General features: G+C 44.4%; 1 protein-coding gene across 1 annotated transcript in view; it reads right to left on the minus strand.

The window, feature by feature from the left end:
• PI4KA (phosphatidylinositol 4-kinase alpha) overlaps positions 1 to 17,297 on the minus strand; it is a 62,087-nt gene that overhangs the window by 6,169 nt on the left and 38,621 nt on the right. The window contains exons 27-48 of the mRNA XM_054173116.1: positions 16,658 to 16,741; positions 16,209 to 16,298; positions 15,662 to 15,781; positions 14,540 to 14,632; positions 13,667 to 13,823; positions 13,267 to 13,394; positions 11,896 to 12,054; positions 11,390 to 11,541; positions 10,779 to 10,886; positions 9,682 to 9,809; positions 9,482 to 9,601; positions 8,764 to 8,843; positions 7,851 to 8,044; positions 6,782 to 6,872; positions 5,857 to 6,024; positions 4,889 to 4,942; positions 4,117 to 4,237; positions 3,680 to 3,809; positions 2,031 to 2,101; positions 1,124 to 1,196; positions 943 to 1,013; positions 153 to 262 (exon numbers count right to left, since the gene is read on the minus strand). Of these exons, the coding sequence (XP_054029091.1) occupies positions 153 to 262; positions 943 to 1,013; positions 1,124 to 1,196; positions 2,031 to 2,101; positions 3,680 to 3,809; positions 4,117 to 4,237; positions 4,889 to 4,942; positions 5,857 to 6,024; positions 6,782 to 6,872; positions 7,851 to 8,044; positions 8,764 to 8,843; positions 9,482 to 9,601; positions 9,682 to 9,809; positions 10,779 to 10,886; positions 11,390 to 11,541; positions 11,896 to 12,054; positions 13,267 to 13,394; positions 13,667 to 13,823; positions 14,540 to 14,632; positions 15,662 to 15,781; positions 16,209 to 16,298; positions 16,658 to 16,741 (2,502 nt within the window). The remainder of the gene's footprint in view (positions 1 to 152; positions 263 to 942; positions 1,014 to 1,123; positions 1,197 to 2,030; positions 2,102 to 3,679; positions 3,810 to 4,116; positions 4,238 to 4,888; positions 4,943 to 5,856; positions 6,025 to 6,781; positions 6,873 to 7,850; positions 8,045 to 8,763; positions 8,844 to 9,481; positions 9,602 to 9,681; positions 9,810 to 10,778; positions 10,887 to 11,389; positions 11,542 to 11,895; positions 12,055 to 13,266; positions 13,395 to 13,666; positions 13,824 to 14,539; positions 14,633 to 15,661; positions 15,782 to 16,208; positions 16,299 to 16,657; positions 16,742 to 17,297) is intronic.

Below are 17,297 nucleotides of genomic sequence, written 5' to 3' on the forward strand. Positions count from 1 at the left end.
CAGAATTTCCCAGTTCCCTCCCTCAGTCCGTAACTACTGGAGAGGCTCAAACTTCCAAGGAAAAGTAGTTCTAGACTAAAATTTTTCTCTTCCTCACTATTGCCACCTGCAAATCTGTCTTCTGTTAAGTGCAAAGACTGATAGCTTAGTACCTGTCTGCAGTCGTCGCCCACTTTGAAGATGGCTGCCTGCCAGCAGATTTTCTTGCTGTCCACCCCTTCCTCTGCACTTTCATCGATGGAATCAGAACGGCAGCGCAGACCTGCAAGCAGAGTACAAACAGAACCCAGGTATGGCCTTTCATTAGTTACTTTTATTGTGACAAGGCTTCTGCACTCAAACCCACAACATTTCCCTGCAGGTGTACTATGGATCTTTCTGCTTTGCAAGCTGGATGCTGTAAGACAGCTCCTTTTGTCTACTGGAACGTATCACTGAGTCAGAAAATCATTTAGGTTGGAAGAAACCTTTAAGATCATCAAGTCCAACCCTTATCCCAGCACTGCCAAGTCACCACCAAACCGCCTCAAAAGAGTGTTCCTGATTTACCAGGTGAAGGCCTGAATTTACTCAGCTACAGCATCCCACAGCGTTTCTGAGAACTAACTGCCAAACCCTGGAGCTTGCTGCAGTCTGACAACCAGGCAAAGGCAGGCATGTTAGGCTAAAGTAACCATCAAAATGTCTTCAAGATACCTCTGATGCTTTCTGGGACTACAAAACATTGAAGGGGGACAAAAACAAAGGGGGAGGAAATTTAATTTTCAGGCTTTCCTTTTCACTTCCTTTCATCCAGCTTTATTTCCAACCTGAATCATTGCAGATGAAGTTCAACATGGAGACAGTTGTACTGCAGCAATACAGGGCACTGAAGGCAGGCAGTGTTAGGAGAACTGCTGACTCTTCATTAGTAGTGTCAATGATTAAGATGCAGCTACTAACCTTCTTTTTCAAGCTCACTAACTCCACATCGTTTCACTTTAAATTTGGCCAGGTAGGGTGCTTTTGCTGCACTAAATGGATAATAAAACCAAAAGTGCAAGTTAGCCAGACAAGAATTTTTAGACAAATATCTAAATATCATGAATTAACTTAATGGGAGAAAAGAACAAGAGCAGGGTACCTCTGCATAGGAGTTCCTGATTTGTAATCAATGTCCAGAACAATAGCCTCAGGATTGCTGGGCAGGTAGCAGCCTGCAAAGTGGAGCAGAGAGGTGAGAACAAATCCTTTGGCTACTGTGAGAGTCAGTGACAAGCCTGTAACTTCTGTGCATAGTTCTGACTTCAATAAAATGTTACAGACCACCTGGAGATGACAGCCTGGGAGCTACAAAGGCTGGAACATCCTTTGCATTAGTGAGTGATGGCCAGGAAGGAACAGAGTTTTGAGCTAATACTGCAGAATCTGTACCACAGAGATGGACAGACAGGACTTGTCCTGCAGTAGTCCCTAATGTGGCAGCATGTCCCAGTGCACTAGGAAGGTGCCTCAGCAACCAGCACATGGTAGGAGAATTGAGACCTGGCAAGACAGGGATCAGGGAAAGCTTTCAAACTCCACTGGAAAGAGGAGATTCAGACTGGGAAAATACACATTCAAGGGGTGTAGGGACCTTCAGACAACCATATGTCAGGGGAATGCCTGATGGGAGAAAAAGGAGAAAGAAAGGATCTGGACATGGCCTCACTCTTGAGATAACTTCTCAACAGTGCTTCATCTTGAACAAAAGAAAAGGTGGCCCAAGCAAAAAGAGCTTCTTTATGTTTCCTCTTTGGGTAGATGCTTCTACCCTTATCCATGCTTGCTCTTGGGCAAGTTTTGCTACTCCATATAGAAATTAGTTTGGGGGTAAAAATATTGAAATAGTTTCAAGAGAAAAACATTGCAGCTGTGCCAGAAGAACAGCCACCAACATCAGAAGCAGAGAGCTGCCATTTGCAGAGATTTCTAGGTTTGCTTGCAGAAAATACTGTCCTGCTGTGGAATACAAAGAGCCCACTGCATGATACCACCAAATGACTTCTTACCAGGCTGCACTTTCACCTCAGACAGAGCGCTCAAACAAGCTTTTTTCCTTTCATCTCCTTTAGGGAATGGCCTAAAGAGAGGAATGTATTTTTTATTTTTTTACCTGCATTCCATATATCATTCTACATCCTCACCTCAAATTTGTTTCAAATTTATGCTACCTTTACTAAAAACATTTCCTCCTGTAATGACAAGGATCTCTTAGCACAGCACTTCTAGAGAACTTTCAGACTCGATACCTGACCAAACACCTGCTGTCTTAACAAAGGTTAAAGCCTTTCCTTCATAGATTTAACACTGATTTGACATGCAGGTTGTTGACAAACTCAAACAACATAAGAGATGTGAGAGAAAGATATGAAACTCTTCCTTGTACAGGTATCTGAGCATCTCAAACCCCTCTGTAATCACTGCTATAGTTACAGCAGTGTCATTTTCTCCTAGAATTAAGAATATTGCTAAGTGGAAAAGGACAAAGTCACAAAATGCCTAGGTGCCTGATTTGTTCTCATGCTTGGTACAGCTACAGGACACTGGAGATGCACAAACAGATTAATTTTCAAGCTGGGGTGCAAAATGCAGTGCTTGCAAAGCACAGTTACTACCTGTGCTTAATTATGACTTCATAATAGCAGTGGATAGGTTTCATTCTAAATACCAAGATAATCAGATCCTAATCTCTTGGAACTCATCCTACTGATTAACACAGACAGAGAAGGCGCACAATATTTAGAATCATAGAATTGTTAGGGTTGGAAGGGAACTCAAGGATCATCTAGTTCCAACCCCCCTACCACGGGCAGGGACACCTCACACTAGTTCAAGTTGCTCAGAGCCACAACCAACCTGGCCTTAAAAACCTCCAGGGATGAGGCTTCTACCACTTCCCTGGGCAACCTGTTCCAGTGTCTCACCACCCTCATGGTCAATAATTTCTTCCTAACATCTAATCTGAATCTATCCACTTCTAGTTTTGCTCCATCTCCCCCAGTCCTATCCCTACCTGACACCCTAAAAAGTCCCTCACTAGCTTTCTTGTAGCCTCCTTCATGTACTGGAAGGCCACAATAAGGTCTCCTTGGAGCCTTCTCTTCTCCACACTGAACAGCCCTTACTCTCTCAGTCAGTTTTCATAGGAGAGGTGCTCCAGCCCCCTGATCATCCTCATGCTTCTGTGATGTCAGTGTCCTTAAGCCTGATGCCCTGACACTGGTGGCTTGTCAAAGCTGTGTTTTAAGAAGGTATGTTCTAGGATGTAGATGGCTTTTGAAATATTTTATATGGCTTTCAAATATTTTCATATAGCAGAGAATGGTTTAAAAACATGCAACAAAATCACACTTAAGAGTTTGTGTGCTGAGCTGCTGCCATCCACTGGCAAGCTTTACAGAAGTTAAATTCCACATATCCTACCAAAGAGGTATTATCCCTAAAAGTCAAACTCAGAGGAGACTTTGCAACTTTTAAGTGACATTTAAGAAAAATAAATAAATAAAATTTCCTTTCTTGTCATATAAATCATTAACTCTTCTTTCCTGAAATCACTACTCCAACACCCCTGAAAGTGCCTTAGCCTCTTAATCAGGACACTGGTAATTAACAGACCAGCAGGCCCCCAAACAGCACAGTTCTGAAGTCCAGCACTCACTTGATAATGGCTGAAACGTTGGTGATTTTATTAAAGAAGTCGAATTCGCGTTGGTAGAACTCCTTGGCTGGCCCAGATAGTGAACCCGTTATCTCCTCCACTAGCTGCTCCAGAAGCTCTCCAATGTCAGCTGCATGTGAAAAGGGAAGCTTATTTCAGAAAGCTAAGTGATATGGGTGATGGAAACAGCCCCCTTTGGGCAGCACACGAAAGAAGGAATTGATGCAAACACTGCTGCATCTCTCTGGATTCATTCTCTGAGCTGCTACTACAGTAAGTAACTTCTGTACTTCTACAGAGTGGGCCCAACCTCCACTAATGAAAGAGAAGTTCTCAGCTAAAAGGATTCTTCCTGCCAAGAGGGAAGTAGGAAGGAGATTTAGACTGAACTGAGACAAGGAAAGGAGTCGAAGCTGATTATATTTGAAAGCACTCACGATCTTTTTGGTGTCCTTCTTCATCCAGGTAGATATTAGTTTTCATGTTCCAGATGAACTGGTGAGCCAAGAGCTGGGATTTGGCAGCTGCCCACAGGATGTATTCTCTAACGTAACCCATCTGCAACCAGTTCCAGTTCAGTTCAGGTCAAAGATCATCACTGCTCTAGCAGACTCAATACTACAGGGATGGGGCCTCAACTACCTTCCCTGGGAAACCTGTTGTAGTTTTCCAGCACCCTCATGGTGCAGAACTTGTTGCTAACATCCAATCTAAATCTACTCTTCTCTCATTTCAAACTATAGCCCCTTGACCTGTCACTGCAGGCCTTTGCAAACAATCCCTCTGCAGCTTCTTGAAGCCCCCTTCAGGTGCTGGAAGGCTGCTATTAGGTCTCCCTGGACCATCTCTTCTAGATATCTTCTCTGTTAAGTCCACAGAAAAATTACTAGAGACAGTGATTTAATTTCATAATAGTCTGTCTCATGCAGGTCTTCAAAGCCTTTATTCAGACAGAGTTCTCATCTGAGGATTCCCAACAAAACCTTTTTCCTCAGGGGTGTGTAACCTAACCTCCAGTTTACCTGTTCATAAAAGAGATGTAACCAAAGCAAGCCAGCCTCTACATTTTTTCCTTCTGTGTATTAGAGACATAAGTTTATAACAATTAGGCAGCATTAAGTTTAAATTTTTATCTGATTTGTATTTTTTAAGTCTCAAAACTGCTTCAAGAATCTGCTTTGTTCACATGCAGCTCTCTGACATCCTCACCTTGTCATACCGAAGTGCCTGCACGATCTGTGGAATGTAGAATAAAATGGCATCCTGAAAGAGAGGAGAGTGCAGGGGGGTTCTTGGGATTGTTTTAGCAGCTGAAAAGTGAAGGCAGGTCACATGCACAGAGAAAAGCATCCTTTAGTTATGTGATGAACAAAGTACCACTGCCTCTTTATTTTAAGCTGTATAATGGCACTCAAGCTAATTTTCTGTCCAGTTTCTCCCCTCAAAAATATCCTTAATAATGATGGATTTTACACCTCTGACAAGGGTTAAACCCCAGCCTTCTGCTGCTTTAGAAGAAACACCTTTCCACTGAGACAAGGTTTGAAAGGGACAACTGGAGAAGAGCATCCTGAGGAATTCATCAGAGTGGGAGTTACAACAAAAAAGTTGCAATCACACGAGCCAGTGTTAGAGAAGAAAAGAATCACAGAATGGGTTTGGGTTGGAAGGGACCTCCAAAGGTCATCCAGTCTAACTCCCCTAACATCCTCCACTGGATCACATTGCTCAGAGCCTTGTTGAGCCTCACCTTGAAGATCTCCAGAGATGGGGTCTTAACTACTTCCCTGGGCAACCTGCACCAGTGTTCCACCACCCTCATGGTGCAGAACTTGTTGCTAACATCCAATCTAAATCTGCTCTTCTCTCATTTCAAGCCACTGCCCTTCATCCTGTTACTGCAGGGCTTTGGGAATAGTCCCTCTTGCAGCCTTCTTGTAGCCCCCTTCAGGTACTGGAAAGCTGCTGTTACATCACCCTGGAGCCTTCTCTTCTCCAGGCTGAACACCAGCTCCCTCAGCCTGTCCTCAGCCCCCTGATAATTTTTGTGGTGCTCCTCTGGACCTGCTCCTTTAGGTGGGACACCCAACTCTAACTTTTCATCCCCTAACATGAGACCTGTGGCCACAGTGACTAAGGCCATAACTTCACTTGGGCTCTCTTGGAATTCAACTTACCGGAGGAAAAGAGCGCAGAACTTTAACCCCGTACTGAGCTGTCAGAGGATGAGGTGGATACATGCTTGAAAAATAGGAAAGGCCAGTTGGGGGATCTGTTGGTGCCCAGCACAGAACATGGCTGAGCTCAGGTGCATCAGCATCGATGGTATGCCAGGTAACCAGGTACTGAAAAAGCAGGTCAGACACATGAGGAGTTCAGAGCACCCCGTAACGTCCAGGTAATACACATCAGACAGCAACGCTATTACCAAGCCTCCTGCAGCAGGGGAAGCATGACATGCTACATTTTACCACAGCTATTTTATCTAAAGCATTTTTTTCCTCCATGGAAATCTAACAATTTGGAATTGCTTCACCTCCCAGATCACCAGATGAAGTCAGTGAAGTCAAGTTACTAAAAGCACAAGACAAGAGCTCTAGCAGAGGGAGAAAGAAGAAAGGACGAGCCCTTTTGTAAGACTCAAAGTTCAGTTTTCCTATTTTACAGCTGATGTGTGGAATATGAAGCTCTGACAAGACTGTCCCTCACATGACTAGAGTGCTTCACTGCAGATCAGCACCAAGAGTGTCCTCCATCTGAAGAGGCTTGGCTCCTGACACACTGAAATCACTTCAGCAGCAGCACTCACCATTACGCCAAAGGAACAGAAATGATGGCTGCACTGCAAACAGAGAGTTTGGGGATGTTTGTGTGTGCTGAGAACACAGCCAGGAGCAAGATGTACCTTTAGCTAACTAGCCACCTACTCCTGTGACTGCTATTCTTGCCTCAGCACCCTGTTTCCACAGCTGTTCTGTCTTTCCTACACAGCTAGGCCCAGCACTAGAATATACCTTGTGTTAAGTATAGACTCTGTTCTCCAGTAGACCTGGATGAAATGGGCATACTGGAGTTTGTAAGGGTAGAAATGCCCTGAAGTACCTTTATTGCTTCAGGAACATCACTAACAGCTCCTGGGTCCAGCCGAACCAGACGAGTCACTTCTGTTCCAATAGCCTCAGTGTTCTTAAATCTAAGTAGAAACAGGAACAGAAAATTCATAGATTGATAAAGTGGTTTAGGTTGGAAGGGTCCTTGAAGATCATCTAGTTCCAACACCCTCACCATAGAAAGGGACACTTCCCACCAGCCCAGGTTGCTCAAGGCCTCATCCAACCTGGCCTCGAACACCTCCAGGGAGGGGGCATCCATGACCTCCCTGGGCAACCTGTCCCAGCGTCTCACCACCTTCACTGAAAAGAGTTTCTTCCTAATTTCCAGTCTACACCTCCCCTCCTCAAGCTTAAAGCTGCTCCCTCTCATCCTTTCATCACAATTCTCACAGCTTCCTCTCTCTGTGAAGATGAGGACAAAAAAAAGTATATACTTAATAAACAAACAGCCCAGCTCTGAAATGATGCACACTGAGGGACCAACACGATGTCAAAAGAGGATCTAGGAACAACTGGTCCTCATCCAATGCTTTTGTATAGAGCACTAGGATAGTATTTTAACCCACTGTTATATCCTTGGCTGAAATATGCTCTGTGGGCTTCTACAGAAAGCAGCCTGCAGAACTCTACTTGGCAAAAACTACCACTGTTGTAAGGGGGAAAGAATTTCCTTCCCCTTCCAGAGCCAACTATGCTCATTTTCCTATACTACTTATTAAAGTGCAGGCGGATGTCTAGCCAGAACAGCTCATTCCATGGCACTCACAGCAGCACTGTTTAAATGCTAATGCTAAACCCTGCTAATGGGTTCAAGGAAATTAAAACTCAAATGTGAGGTCGGCTAACAAAACACCATCTAAGTGTTACTGAACAATGGGTGGCTGGGCTCTACCAGAGCCTAAGCCAAGTATATGAAGTTCTTTTCATTTCAAAGATCTCAATCAGCTGCAGAAGTATTCAAGGGGGCTGTAAACAGGAGCAAGTGGCATCAGTACTCGCACTCAGCCAACCTGAAAGGAGCAGGAATTACAGAAGTTCGTTCTTGCAGAGTATCTCACCTGGTAGGCAGCTGTACAGCGAGATGAGGAGAAATACTCCAAGCCAGATTTACATTATCCTTCCACTGCTTCTCACTAAGACTGATATACTTAGACCTCCAGTTTGCTACGCTGCTCTCTCCAGTCTGATCCAGCTCTAGCTCTGGGGCAGACAGAGGGTTGTACCATGTGATCAAGCGCTCGATCTCAGTGGCCTGAGGAAAGGAGTAACAATCACTGAAATGTGCTTTCTGGAAGACAAACACTCCCAAATTTCACAGAACCACAGAATGGCAGGGCTTGGAAGGGACCTCTAGAGATCATCCAGTCCAACCCCTCTGCCAGAGCAGGATCACTTACTAGGGCAGGTCACACAGGTTTTGAATGTCTCCAGAGAAAGAGACTCCACAATTTCTCTGGGCAGCCTGCTCCAGGGCTCCAGCACCCTCACAGTGAAAAACTTTTCCTTTCTGTTCCTGTGGAACCTCCTCTGCTCCAGCTTACAGCCGCTTCCCCTTGTCCTGTCATTGGACATCCCCGAGCAGAGCCTGACTCTGTCCTCCCAACACTGCCCTGCACATCTTTATCAAAATGAATGAGGGTACCCCTTAAGCTCTTCTACTCCAAGCTAAAGAGCCCCAGTTCCCTCAGGCTGTCCTCATAGGGCAATGTTCCACTGCCATCAGCAGCTTTGTGCTGGACTCTCTCAGGCAGTTCCCTGAGGTCCTTCTTGAACTGAACACCACATTCCAGATGAAGCCCCAGCAGGGTAGAGTAGAGAGGGAAGAGAACCTCTCTGACCTACTAACCACAGTCCTTCTAATCCAGCCCAGGATACTATTTGCCTTCTTGGCCACAAGGGCATATTGCTGGCCCATGGACATCTGTCTGTCCACCAGGACCCCCAGGTTTCCCCATTCTTCTGATGACCCACCAGCAAAGAGAGCAGCAGTGTTCTTCGCTTCATGTAGTACTTGTGCAGCTGTGTGCCTCTGTTTGTCTTCTTAGACATTCCTGGAGAAAGGGATAAAACCCCCACATTTTCAGTGGCTTTTGTTCTGTATGTTCCAACAGTGCTCTCAAACTGCCCAGACCTGGCATCAATAACACAGAACAACTGAATAACCACAGGACATTTGTAACTTTAGATGAGAGTCGCTGCAGAAACTCAGCACTGCAGCTCCTGAATGCAGAGCTGTTCTCTGACCACAGAGTCAACAGGCTACAACCGAGAGAGCAATTTATAGCCAGGATTGCATTTCCTTCAGAAACATGACAGCCTACTAAGAAGGAAAAGCTCACAGTTTACAACTGTACAAACCCACAGCCTGCCCACTAATGTCACTCTGCTGACCTCGAAAAGCACTGGGGACATGGCTTCACAAACTATCTCCTTACAGGATTCCAATACGTCTTGCCCTTCACTCCTATGCCTCCTGCACTCCAGAGCCAACACTATCAAAACACCAGGTTGTTTCAAAACTTTGCTGTTTGCTACCAGTGTGACTTTTCCAGCCTCCTCTCCACCGTCTGGCACTGGTAACTAAATACCCTGCCAGAAGAACAGGAGCCAAATACTGAAGGTAAATATTGACTTTAAGCAGTATCTGCATATAAAATATGCACCCAGTTGGTTACAATTGGAAAGCTACCTGATTTTTTGGATATGGTTGACATGCCACTGGACAAAGGGTAAGTGTTTATCCATCCTTGGGTAGCCTGTTGCCGAGATCCAACATTGATATCCAAGTTGCTCCTGGTGTCTTGATTATCTAACAACAGAGCACAGATCTGAGGTAGAATCCAATCAAAGAAACAAGAGGCTTTGGAACCAGCACTTAAAGGACCTCACCAGGCGGCACAAGTTGGCTGGCTGTCAGGTACTTCTTGTCTGAGAACATGGCTGTCCAAAACTTGATCAATATGCTGATATCCTCTCGAAGTCTCTTCTCCCCTTGTGTAGGGAACTTGGAGGGACAACTTCAAGAAATCACACAAATAATGTAAAGTTGAATGTATTAGGAAAAAGAAACAAACCCCACATAAATCTCATCATAGTATCATAGAATGGTCTGGGTTGGAAGGGACCTCTGAAGATTCAGCCAGTCCAACCCCCTCTGCACTAAGCAGAAACATCCTCAACTAGATCAGGTTGCCCAGAGCCCTGTCAAGCCTCACCTTGAATATCTCCAGGGATGGGGCCCCAACCACCTCCCTGGGCAACCTGTTCCAGTGTTCCACCACCCTCATAGTAAAGAACCCATTCTTTATTCTGACCCAAATCTACAAGGAAGAGGACACATTTCATCCTCACTGCTTTATTCTGTCTGGTTAAAGAGTACAAACTACCTTTTATAAAATTAAGCAGCAGTCTGTCAGCATCTTTGATTCATCTGAAATTTAGTTTTCTGCCTGCCTGCCTCACATTCAGATCCTCTTATCCATTACACATTTTCTGTGTGCCCATGTCCAGCACTGAAATCAGCAGATTCGAGGTGGGTGTATTTCCCAAACAGCTGCATTTCAGCTGCGTGCTCTGTAACAACAATTCTTTACATCTTACAACTCTGAGGTACAGTTTGGAGCACTGAGTAAACTCTCAAGTAAGGAAAGAACAGAAAGATTTGTGAGGGTACTGCTTTATAAACTGCACATAAAAAAATGGAATTTAGATATGAGCCTCTTTGAAATGGCTTAAGAATCGCACAACAACACAAGGAAAGGAAAGGGGTTTGTTAAAACGGGCACAAAAGTAAAGGAGGAAGATAAATCACTAAAATCACAGAATGATGTGGGTTGGAAGGGACCTTAAAGATCATCTAGTTCTAAACCCTCTGCCATGAGCAGACACATTCAAAGAGCAAGACAGCTGCTGCTCTGAAGTCTCATAGAATGTTCAGAAAATCACCCCCTCCCCCTTTCAGTGAGTAGCTGCAAATAAAAAAGTACCTGAAATAATCAAAGGCAGTGGAATAAATCTTTTCTCTCAGAACATTTCGAATAGTTGCATTTGGAACCACATCAGCATGCAGCAAAGACAGCCCCAGAGTCAGCAACCTAATGAACAAAACAGACAATGAGAAGTTTGGTATTCCCCAAATGGTGCCCAAAGCAACGCCACACACAGCACAGCTCCAGCTGTAGCTCCACTCAACTCTTTGCAAAGTATCTGATGCAGAGCTCTTAGCAAACTGTTTTCATTCTCATCAGTCTGTTCCTAAAGCTGTGACTGCAGAAAGTTGAAGGCTTCAAGTCACAGAAGGTGAAAACTGATGGAGCAAAGTTATTCCCAACAGCCACATTGACTGGATCCATGATGTGAGCAATTCACCCTAAGAAATCATCACATCAAGTTTTCTGAAGTACCAAAACCAACTTTCAGGCTAAAGTTAGCTTTGAAGGCAGAGCTTAGACTACACCAGTCCAGGCTTTTAAAGGAATTTTCACTACTTGAAGCTAAGGACAAGTTACAAATTAAGTATTTAGGGCTGTTTGATTTTTTCCTCCCACCCCTCTATAACCTTTTTTCTTCCACCAAGGGCAAAATAAAAGCTACTCACTTAAATCGGGGTCCAATTGCCGCCACGTGCCGATTCAAACTGCCTTTTGCCCCTCCAATGTTCAGTGACAGAGAGCGCTGGAGCAGGCTGGAGAAGATCTCTATTTGGTCAGAACTGCAGTATTTGGCTATTTCAAACCTCTGTACCAAAAACTGAGAAAGAGAGACAGACAGGCTGTGTTTCCTCTGACCCTCTGTTATCTCAACAAACCTCCAGTCTCCTCTGTTTCAAACACCTTCCTCCCCCTCAGTTATGATGCTCATCTGAAAAGAACGGCTCCTGGGCTTTGAGGCAGAAGGACAACCACAGGATCACTTGGGTTGAAAGAAACCTCTAAAGGTTATCTAGTCCAACCCCCTGCAGTGAGCAGGGACATCCTCAACTAGATCGGGTCACCACCCACCACAGTGACTCCACTCCCTGCCTGAGTCATGGCAAGGAACAGTGCAGAGCAATCACAGCCTCACCACAGTGCTACCATCCTTGGGATGTTCACAACTACACACCTCTATCCAGATGTAATGAGGGGTCACCTCTGGTGGGCAAGGCCTCGGCTGGCTCTCTTCTGAGGCTGCTAATGGGTCTGCTTCTTTCTGCTCGGCAGAAAAGAGGCCAACTTTCTGCTCCACTGTCATCTGCCAGGCTCCTGCCATTTCCCGCATGAACTGCAAACAGGAAGACAACAGCATCACTTGTGTCAAGTGTTTCTTGCTTGAGGAGTGCCTCTCATACAGAAAGCACTCTCTCCCTCCACAGCACACACAAGAATCTGAGACATTAATCCAAATTCACTGCAGTGTTTATGGAGAGGCAGAGACAGGCTGTACATCCCACCTGAAAGAGAATGTCTCTTTCATATCCCAAATTCCAAAGGGAAGAAGAGAATCCTCCAGAAGGCCAGCTAGCAAATGAAAGACTAAAGGCAACAGCAGACAAGGGTAGTATTTTGTGGAGGAGACCAAAGTATTAAATCAGCTGGTGCTGGTCATTCTCCCACTCTGCTGAGGGTTACTGCCTCCAACAGCAGGACAGCAGAGACAAAGTGCACTCCATGTTCTCACGTGCTGCAGGCCACACTCTAGCCCCTAGGCACACACAGCTGAGGCACATCATTCATTCTTGCTGAACTTGCTCTAGGAAGCAGCATCCTCTGGTAGACAGGAGGCCCAGCAACAAAGGGTCCTTATCTGATCTCTTTGATAAGATACAAGGAAATCCCCTAGAAACCTAAGAAGAAAAATGGAAACTAATGCTTGTTACCCACTGAAATGTGGATGGAAACTGACCTGAGGAAACTAAGGTGGATGATTATCCACACAGTGCCCCACTAACTGCAGCAGTTACCAGAGGCAGCTGTGTGTGGGCTGTCACCACACCATGCAGAGTTGCTTTATTACTGTCAGACTCATCCTCACCTCACAAAATACAGCTGCTTTAGTCTCTTCAGTATAAGGACACTTAAAAGCCTATTTTTAATGCAAGGGTGCAAAGCCAGGTACCAGAGGCTCTGACCAATGAGCATGGACATTGATTGCTATTTGTTTTGAAACACCATTCTATAAATTGTGGCAGTCCATAACCTGATTCATGAGCAGCTCAAGCATCTCAGCAGCAAAGTAAATGGTGCAGCTGAGATCCTGACAGATTTTCTTTGCCAAATCATTCCTGCTGCTGAGAAAGATTCAATTCCCACAGTCCACTTTGCGAGGGGTCTCATGCTTCCAAGAACATATGAACTGAGATTTCCTGGCAGGCAGAAGTGATTAACAGTGCATTTACCATCCTTCCTAGGCAGATTCACAAGAGCTGTGAACTTTTCAAATTCTTCTCTTCTCAACTTGCAGGGGCAGGGAAAGAGTTGTTAAAGAGCTTCTTACCGGCACTTCTATCCCATTCTTGGCAGCAAGCAGCCACTCCCAGCAAGCAATTGCTGTTTCCATGCCATGTTCATTGAACATTCGCAGGGGGCCCCAGCAGAGATGATGAAGGAGCTGGGGATCACAGTCTGAAAACAAACCTGTGCTCAGATTTCTCCAAGACAAATAAATGCCTTTCACATCACCATGAAATCGCTCTGCACAGTATGCAATAATCAATCCCTAATAAATAGCTTCTAGTTTAAGAAGGCTGTTCCCCACTATGAGCTAATTGAAAAAACTCAAACCATAGTTCTCCTCCAAGTGGGTGCACCCTGGGTTTGTATACAGATAGCTTTTGTGGTTTATTACCCTTGGCATTCACAGCCAGAGAGCAGAGCTCCCATTTGTTTTTCATTACCTTTGCTGCTTATTAGCAGTGCTGTCAATTTAAACATGGCCTGGGTGTAGAATTGAGTGTGGCCTGATTCAAGAGCATCATTCAGCTCTTTGACCATCAGTTTATTGAGGTCAGATGTTCGTCCTGTAGCATTTGAGAACTGAATCATCCCAGAAACCTGTAAAATACAATGGGTTTTTCAACAGAAAACAGCACTTTGGAGAATCTAGTTTGGTATTGGTCACATGCTGAATAAGGAACTCCGGAGAGATGTCTTTTGCTAGTGCTGAGCTAAGTCATAGAATGGGTTGGCTTGGAAGGGACCTCCAAAGGTCATCTAGTCCAACTCCCCTGCAGTCAGCAGAGACATCCTCCACTGGATCAGGTTGGTCAGAGCCTCACCTTGAATATCTCCAGGGATGGGGCTTCAACTACCTCCCTGGACAACCTGTGTCTGTATTCCACCACCCTCATGGCACAGAACTTGTTGCTAACATCCAATCTAAATCTGCTCTTCTCTCATTTCAAACCACTGCCCCTAATCCTATCACTGCAGGCTTTTGTAAACAGTCTCTCTGCAGCCTCTTGTAGGCCCCCTTTAGGTACTGGAAGGCAAATATCAGGTCTCTCCATAGCCTTCTCTTCTCTCAGCCTGTCCTCATAGCAGAGGTGCACCAACCCCCTGGTCATTGCTATGAACTTTCTGCAAGACCAACAGTAAAATGATCTATTTAATAACCGGGAAAATGAAGCCCTTCATCTTGAAGGGGTTCAACTTTGATGTTTGTGCTGAAAATAACATTAGGCCATGCAATAAATTAGGTAGGAAGGGACCCTGAAAAGCCATGTCAGAGCTCCTGGACACTCCACGCTGAGGAGAAACCCTGCACTTACCTCCCCTGCATAGCGGTTGCGCAGGTTCAGAGAAGCCATGAAGTTGGAGTAGTCCTTCTTGACACAAGTAGGTCTTTCAGTTAGCTGGGTTGCCTATGAGCAGACCACAAAGAGGTGTTTGAGTTCATATCCAACTGCTTGTCAGACATTCACAAACGTTTTATTCTTTATGCTAAAGAACAGTATCATAACTCTTAGGCGTGACAGCACCTGGACTGACACAAACTAAGAAACGTGCATTGATCACATCCAGATTTCCAACTCGGTACATGGATTTGTATAGACTTTTGGAAAGGCAAAAAAATGGCAGAATCTCTGGGACAGCTGCTCTCTTCTCATGAAGAGGTAAGGAAGGTGACAGAAAAGGAGAAGTGATTGGTTCTGCCCTCTCCGTGCAGCACCTTGCTGAACTATTTTGTTCCCATCTTTAAGAAGTACACTAATAACCCATCTCTCCCTTTGCAGAAGCACTCATGGGTTTGTGCCTCAAAGGTTTTGCCTCAAAGGTTTCTCCTCAAAAACAAGAAGCCTGATGATTCATTATATTGTGCAATGAATTTTTAATATTTTAATACTAAAATATGAGGCCAGCAAAACGTCAAAACCGCAGCGCTCCTGCAATGCTCTCTTTCAGCACTGCTAATGCCTAGCTCAGCTCAGCAATGGAGAAAATGTTGAGTCTCTTATTACACATCTTGGACATAAAAACCAAACTGCTAGCCATCTAGAAGCATTCTGAAAGAGCTTTGGGCACTTGGTTGACATGCAGGAGGGCTCTGATCAGAATACTGTTAAGCTGTGCCACTATCCTAGAAAGCAGCTCATTTCAGTGTTTGTTTCAAAGCATTAAGAATCATCTATAGAAACCTCTTAAACAGGACCAGATACAGATTTATTTCCTTCTTTGGACCATTTTACTTTTCAGTGTTTTCCAGAACAACATGACTGGCAGAAACCCTGATTTGAGATGGGAAGAAAAAAAGGCATCTGAGTGATGTTCAGCTGCTACGACAATGGTGGGTTAGCAAATCTGCATTATGAGGCTACACTGAATGTTACAAAATCAACATGACAGCTACACAGCTGACAGACAACCAAGCAAGAACTGTGCCCCCAACTCACGCCCAGAGTGGTGTTCTGCCTGTTGTAGCCTGCGAAGTGCAAAACGCTTTCTGTAGCCATAGCCAGTCCTGTGTGCTGGGACAGACCCGATACCCAGTTCTGATGTTTGTTTAGGTACTCCTGCAAAAAAGACAGCAATCAAATAAACCAGTCAAGAGTTGGGTGAAAAAGGGCTGTGGTTTTCAAAACAAGGCAGTTCATAAATCTTGCATCGTTGCAAACTATCAGAAACCTGAACTGCAAACACTGTCTCCACTCACATTAGGCACTGCTCCCTCAGCTACAAGAAACTCTGAATGTTCTCCTCAATACATAAAGAGCAAGACTTGATCCATTTTGTAAAAGGAGGTTGTGGATGACTCCTCCCTGGGGGTGTTCAAGGCCAGGCTAGATGAGGCCTTGAGCAGCTGAGTCTAGTTGAGAGGCATCCCTGCCCATGGTGGGGAGAGGTTGGAGGAGGTATCTCTGAGGTCTCTTCCAACATGAGCCATTCTGTGATTCTATGATCTGCAAAGAGCAATTTATTTCATGGAAGCAGACTCATTACCTGAAGATGAGATTTTGTAACTGAGGGGGCCCACTTCATTGCTTCTTGCAGAATCATCCCACAACGTGCAGCAAAATCCTTCACTATACTCTAGAATTAGAAAGCATCAGAACAATCAATACAGCACAGGACATTAAATAGGAGGCACTAGTTTCAGTGGTGTCAATAAATAACAAGGAGAGTAAGACAAGTTGCAGCAACTTGATACCATTAGAATTTTCTGTAACAATTAAATGTTAGGCTTCAAGTCAAATAATAATAAGAATGAGGAAAAAAATATGTAAATACTAAGTGTTATTTGGTACTAGAAAAATCTTCCCCAGGAAAGTCACCTTTAAAAAAGGACCATTAGGAGGAGCTCATTAAGTTGTTTCCTTGGCTTGAAACAAAACAAACAAAAAAAATCAGAGATTATTTTGTTGCTTGATAAATCAAGGAGGGTTGCCTACCTCTCTGGCCTCATGTGTGTCAGGGACAGTTATTCTGTAAGGTGCATCAGGGATGTCATAGTATGGTTGGTCCTTGTGAATGTCCTAAACAGAAACAATTATGAATTGTCAATAAGGTAAAACTAAAGGTCACTTAACATGGACCCCACAAGCAGCACTCTCCTCAAACTGAAGTCTGATTTACTGAATCTTTTTGTTAATACCTGCTCTCAAAGTCAACCTGAACAGCTCCAAGAAATGTTGGGTTTTTTTTTAATTCTAGTTTAATGATTTGAAAAGTCCACAGCCTTGACATGCAGTAGAAAAATAAAACTCTACCAAGCATTTCCATGGTAAAAAATTACAAATGTGGAATAAATGAAAAAAAAAATTTTAAAAATTGGATAGGCATACACAGACTGGGAAGAAGAGGACAATCAGAATGCATAAAAAGTATACAAACCAAAAAATCCAGCAAATTTTTCTTTCAAATGAGACAGTTCCCAGAAGGCAAATGATATTCTAACCTGCTTCAAAATCAGTGTTGACAGCAGAGGGAGAGAGGTGATTTTTGCCCCTCTGCTCTGCTGAGACCTCATCAGGAGTGCTGTGTCCAGCTCTAGAGCCCTTAACACAGGAAGGACATGGACGTGATGGGAGA

Source organism: Dryobates pubescens, chromosome 25 (assembly GCF_014839835.1).
Source record: "Dryobates pubescens isolate bDryPub1 chromosome 25, bDryPub1.pri, whole genome shotgun sequence".
Classification (NCBI taxonomy): domain Eukaryota; kingdom Metazoa; phylum Chordata; class Aves; order Piciformes; family Picidae; genus Dryobates; species Dryobates pubescens.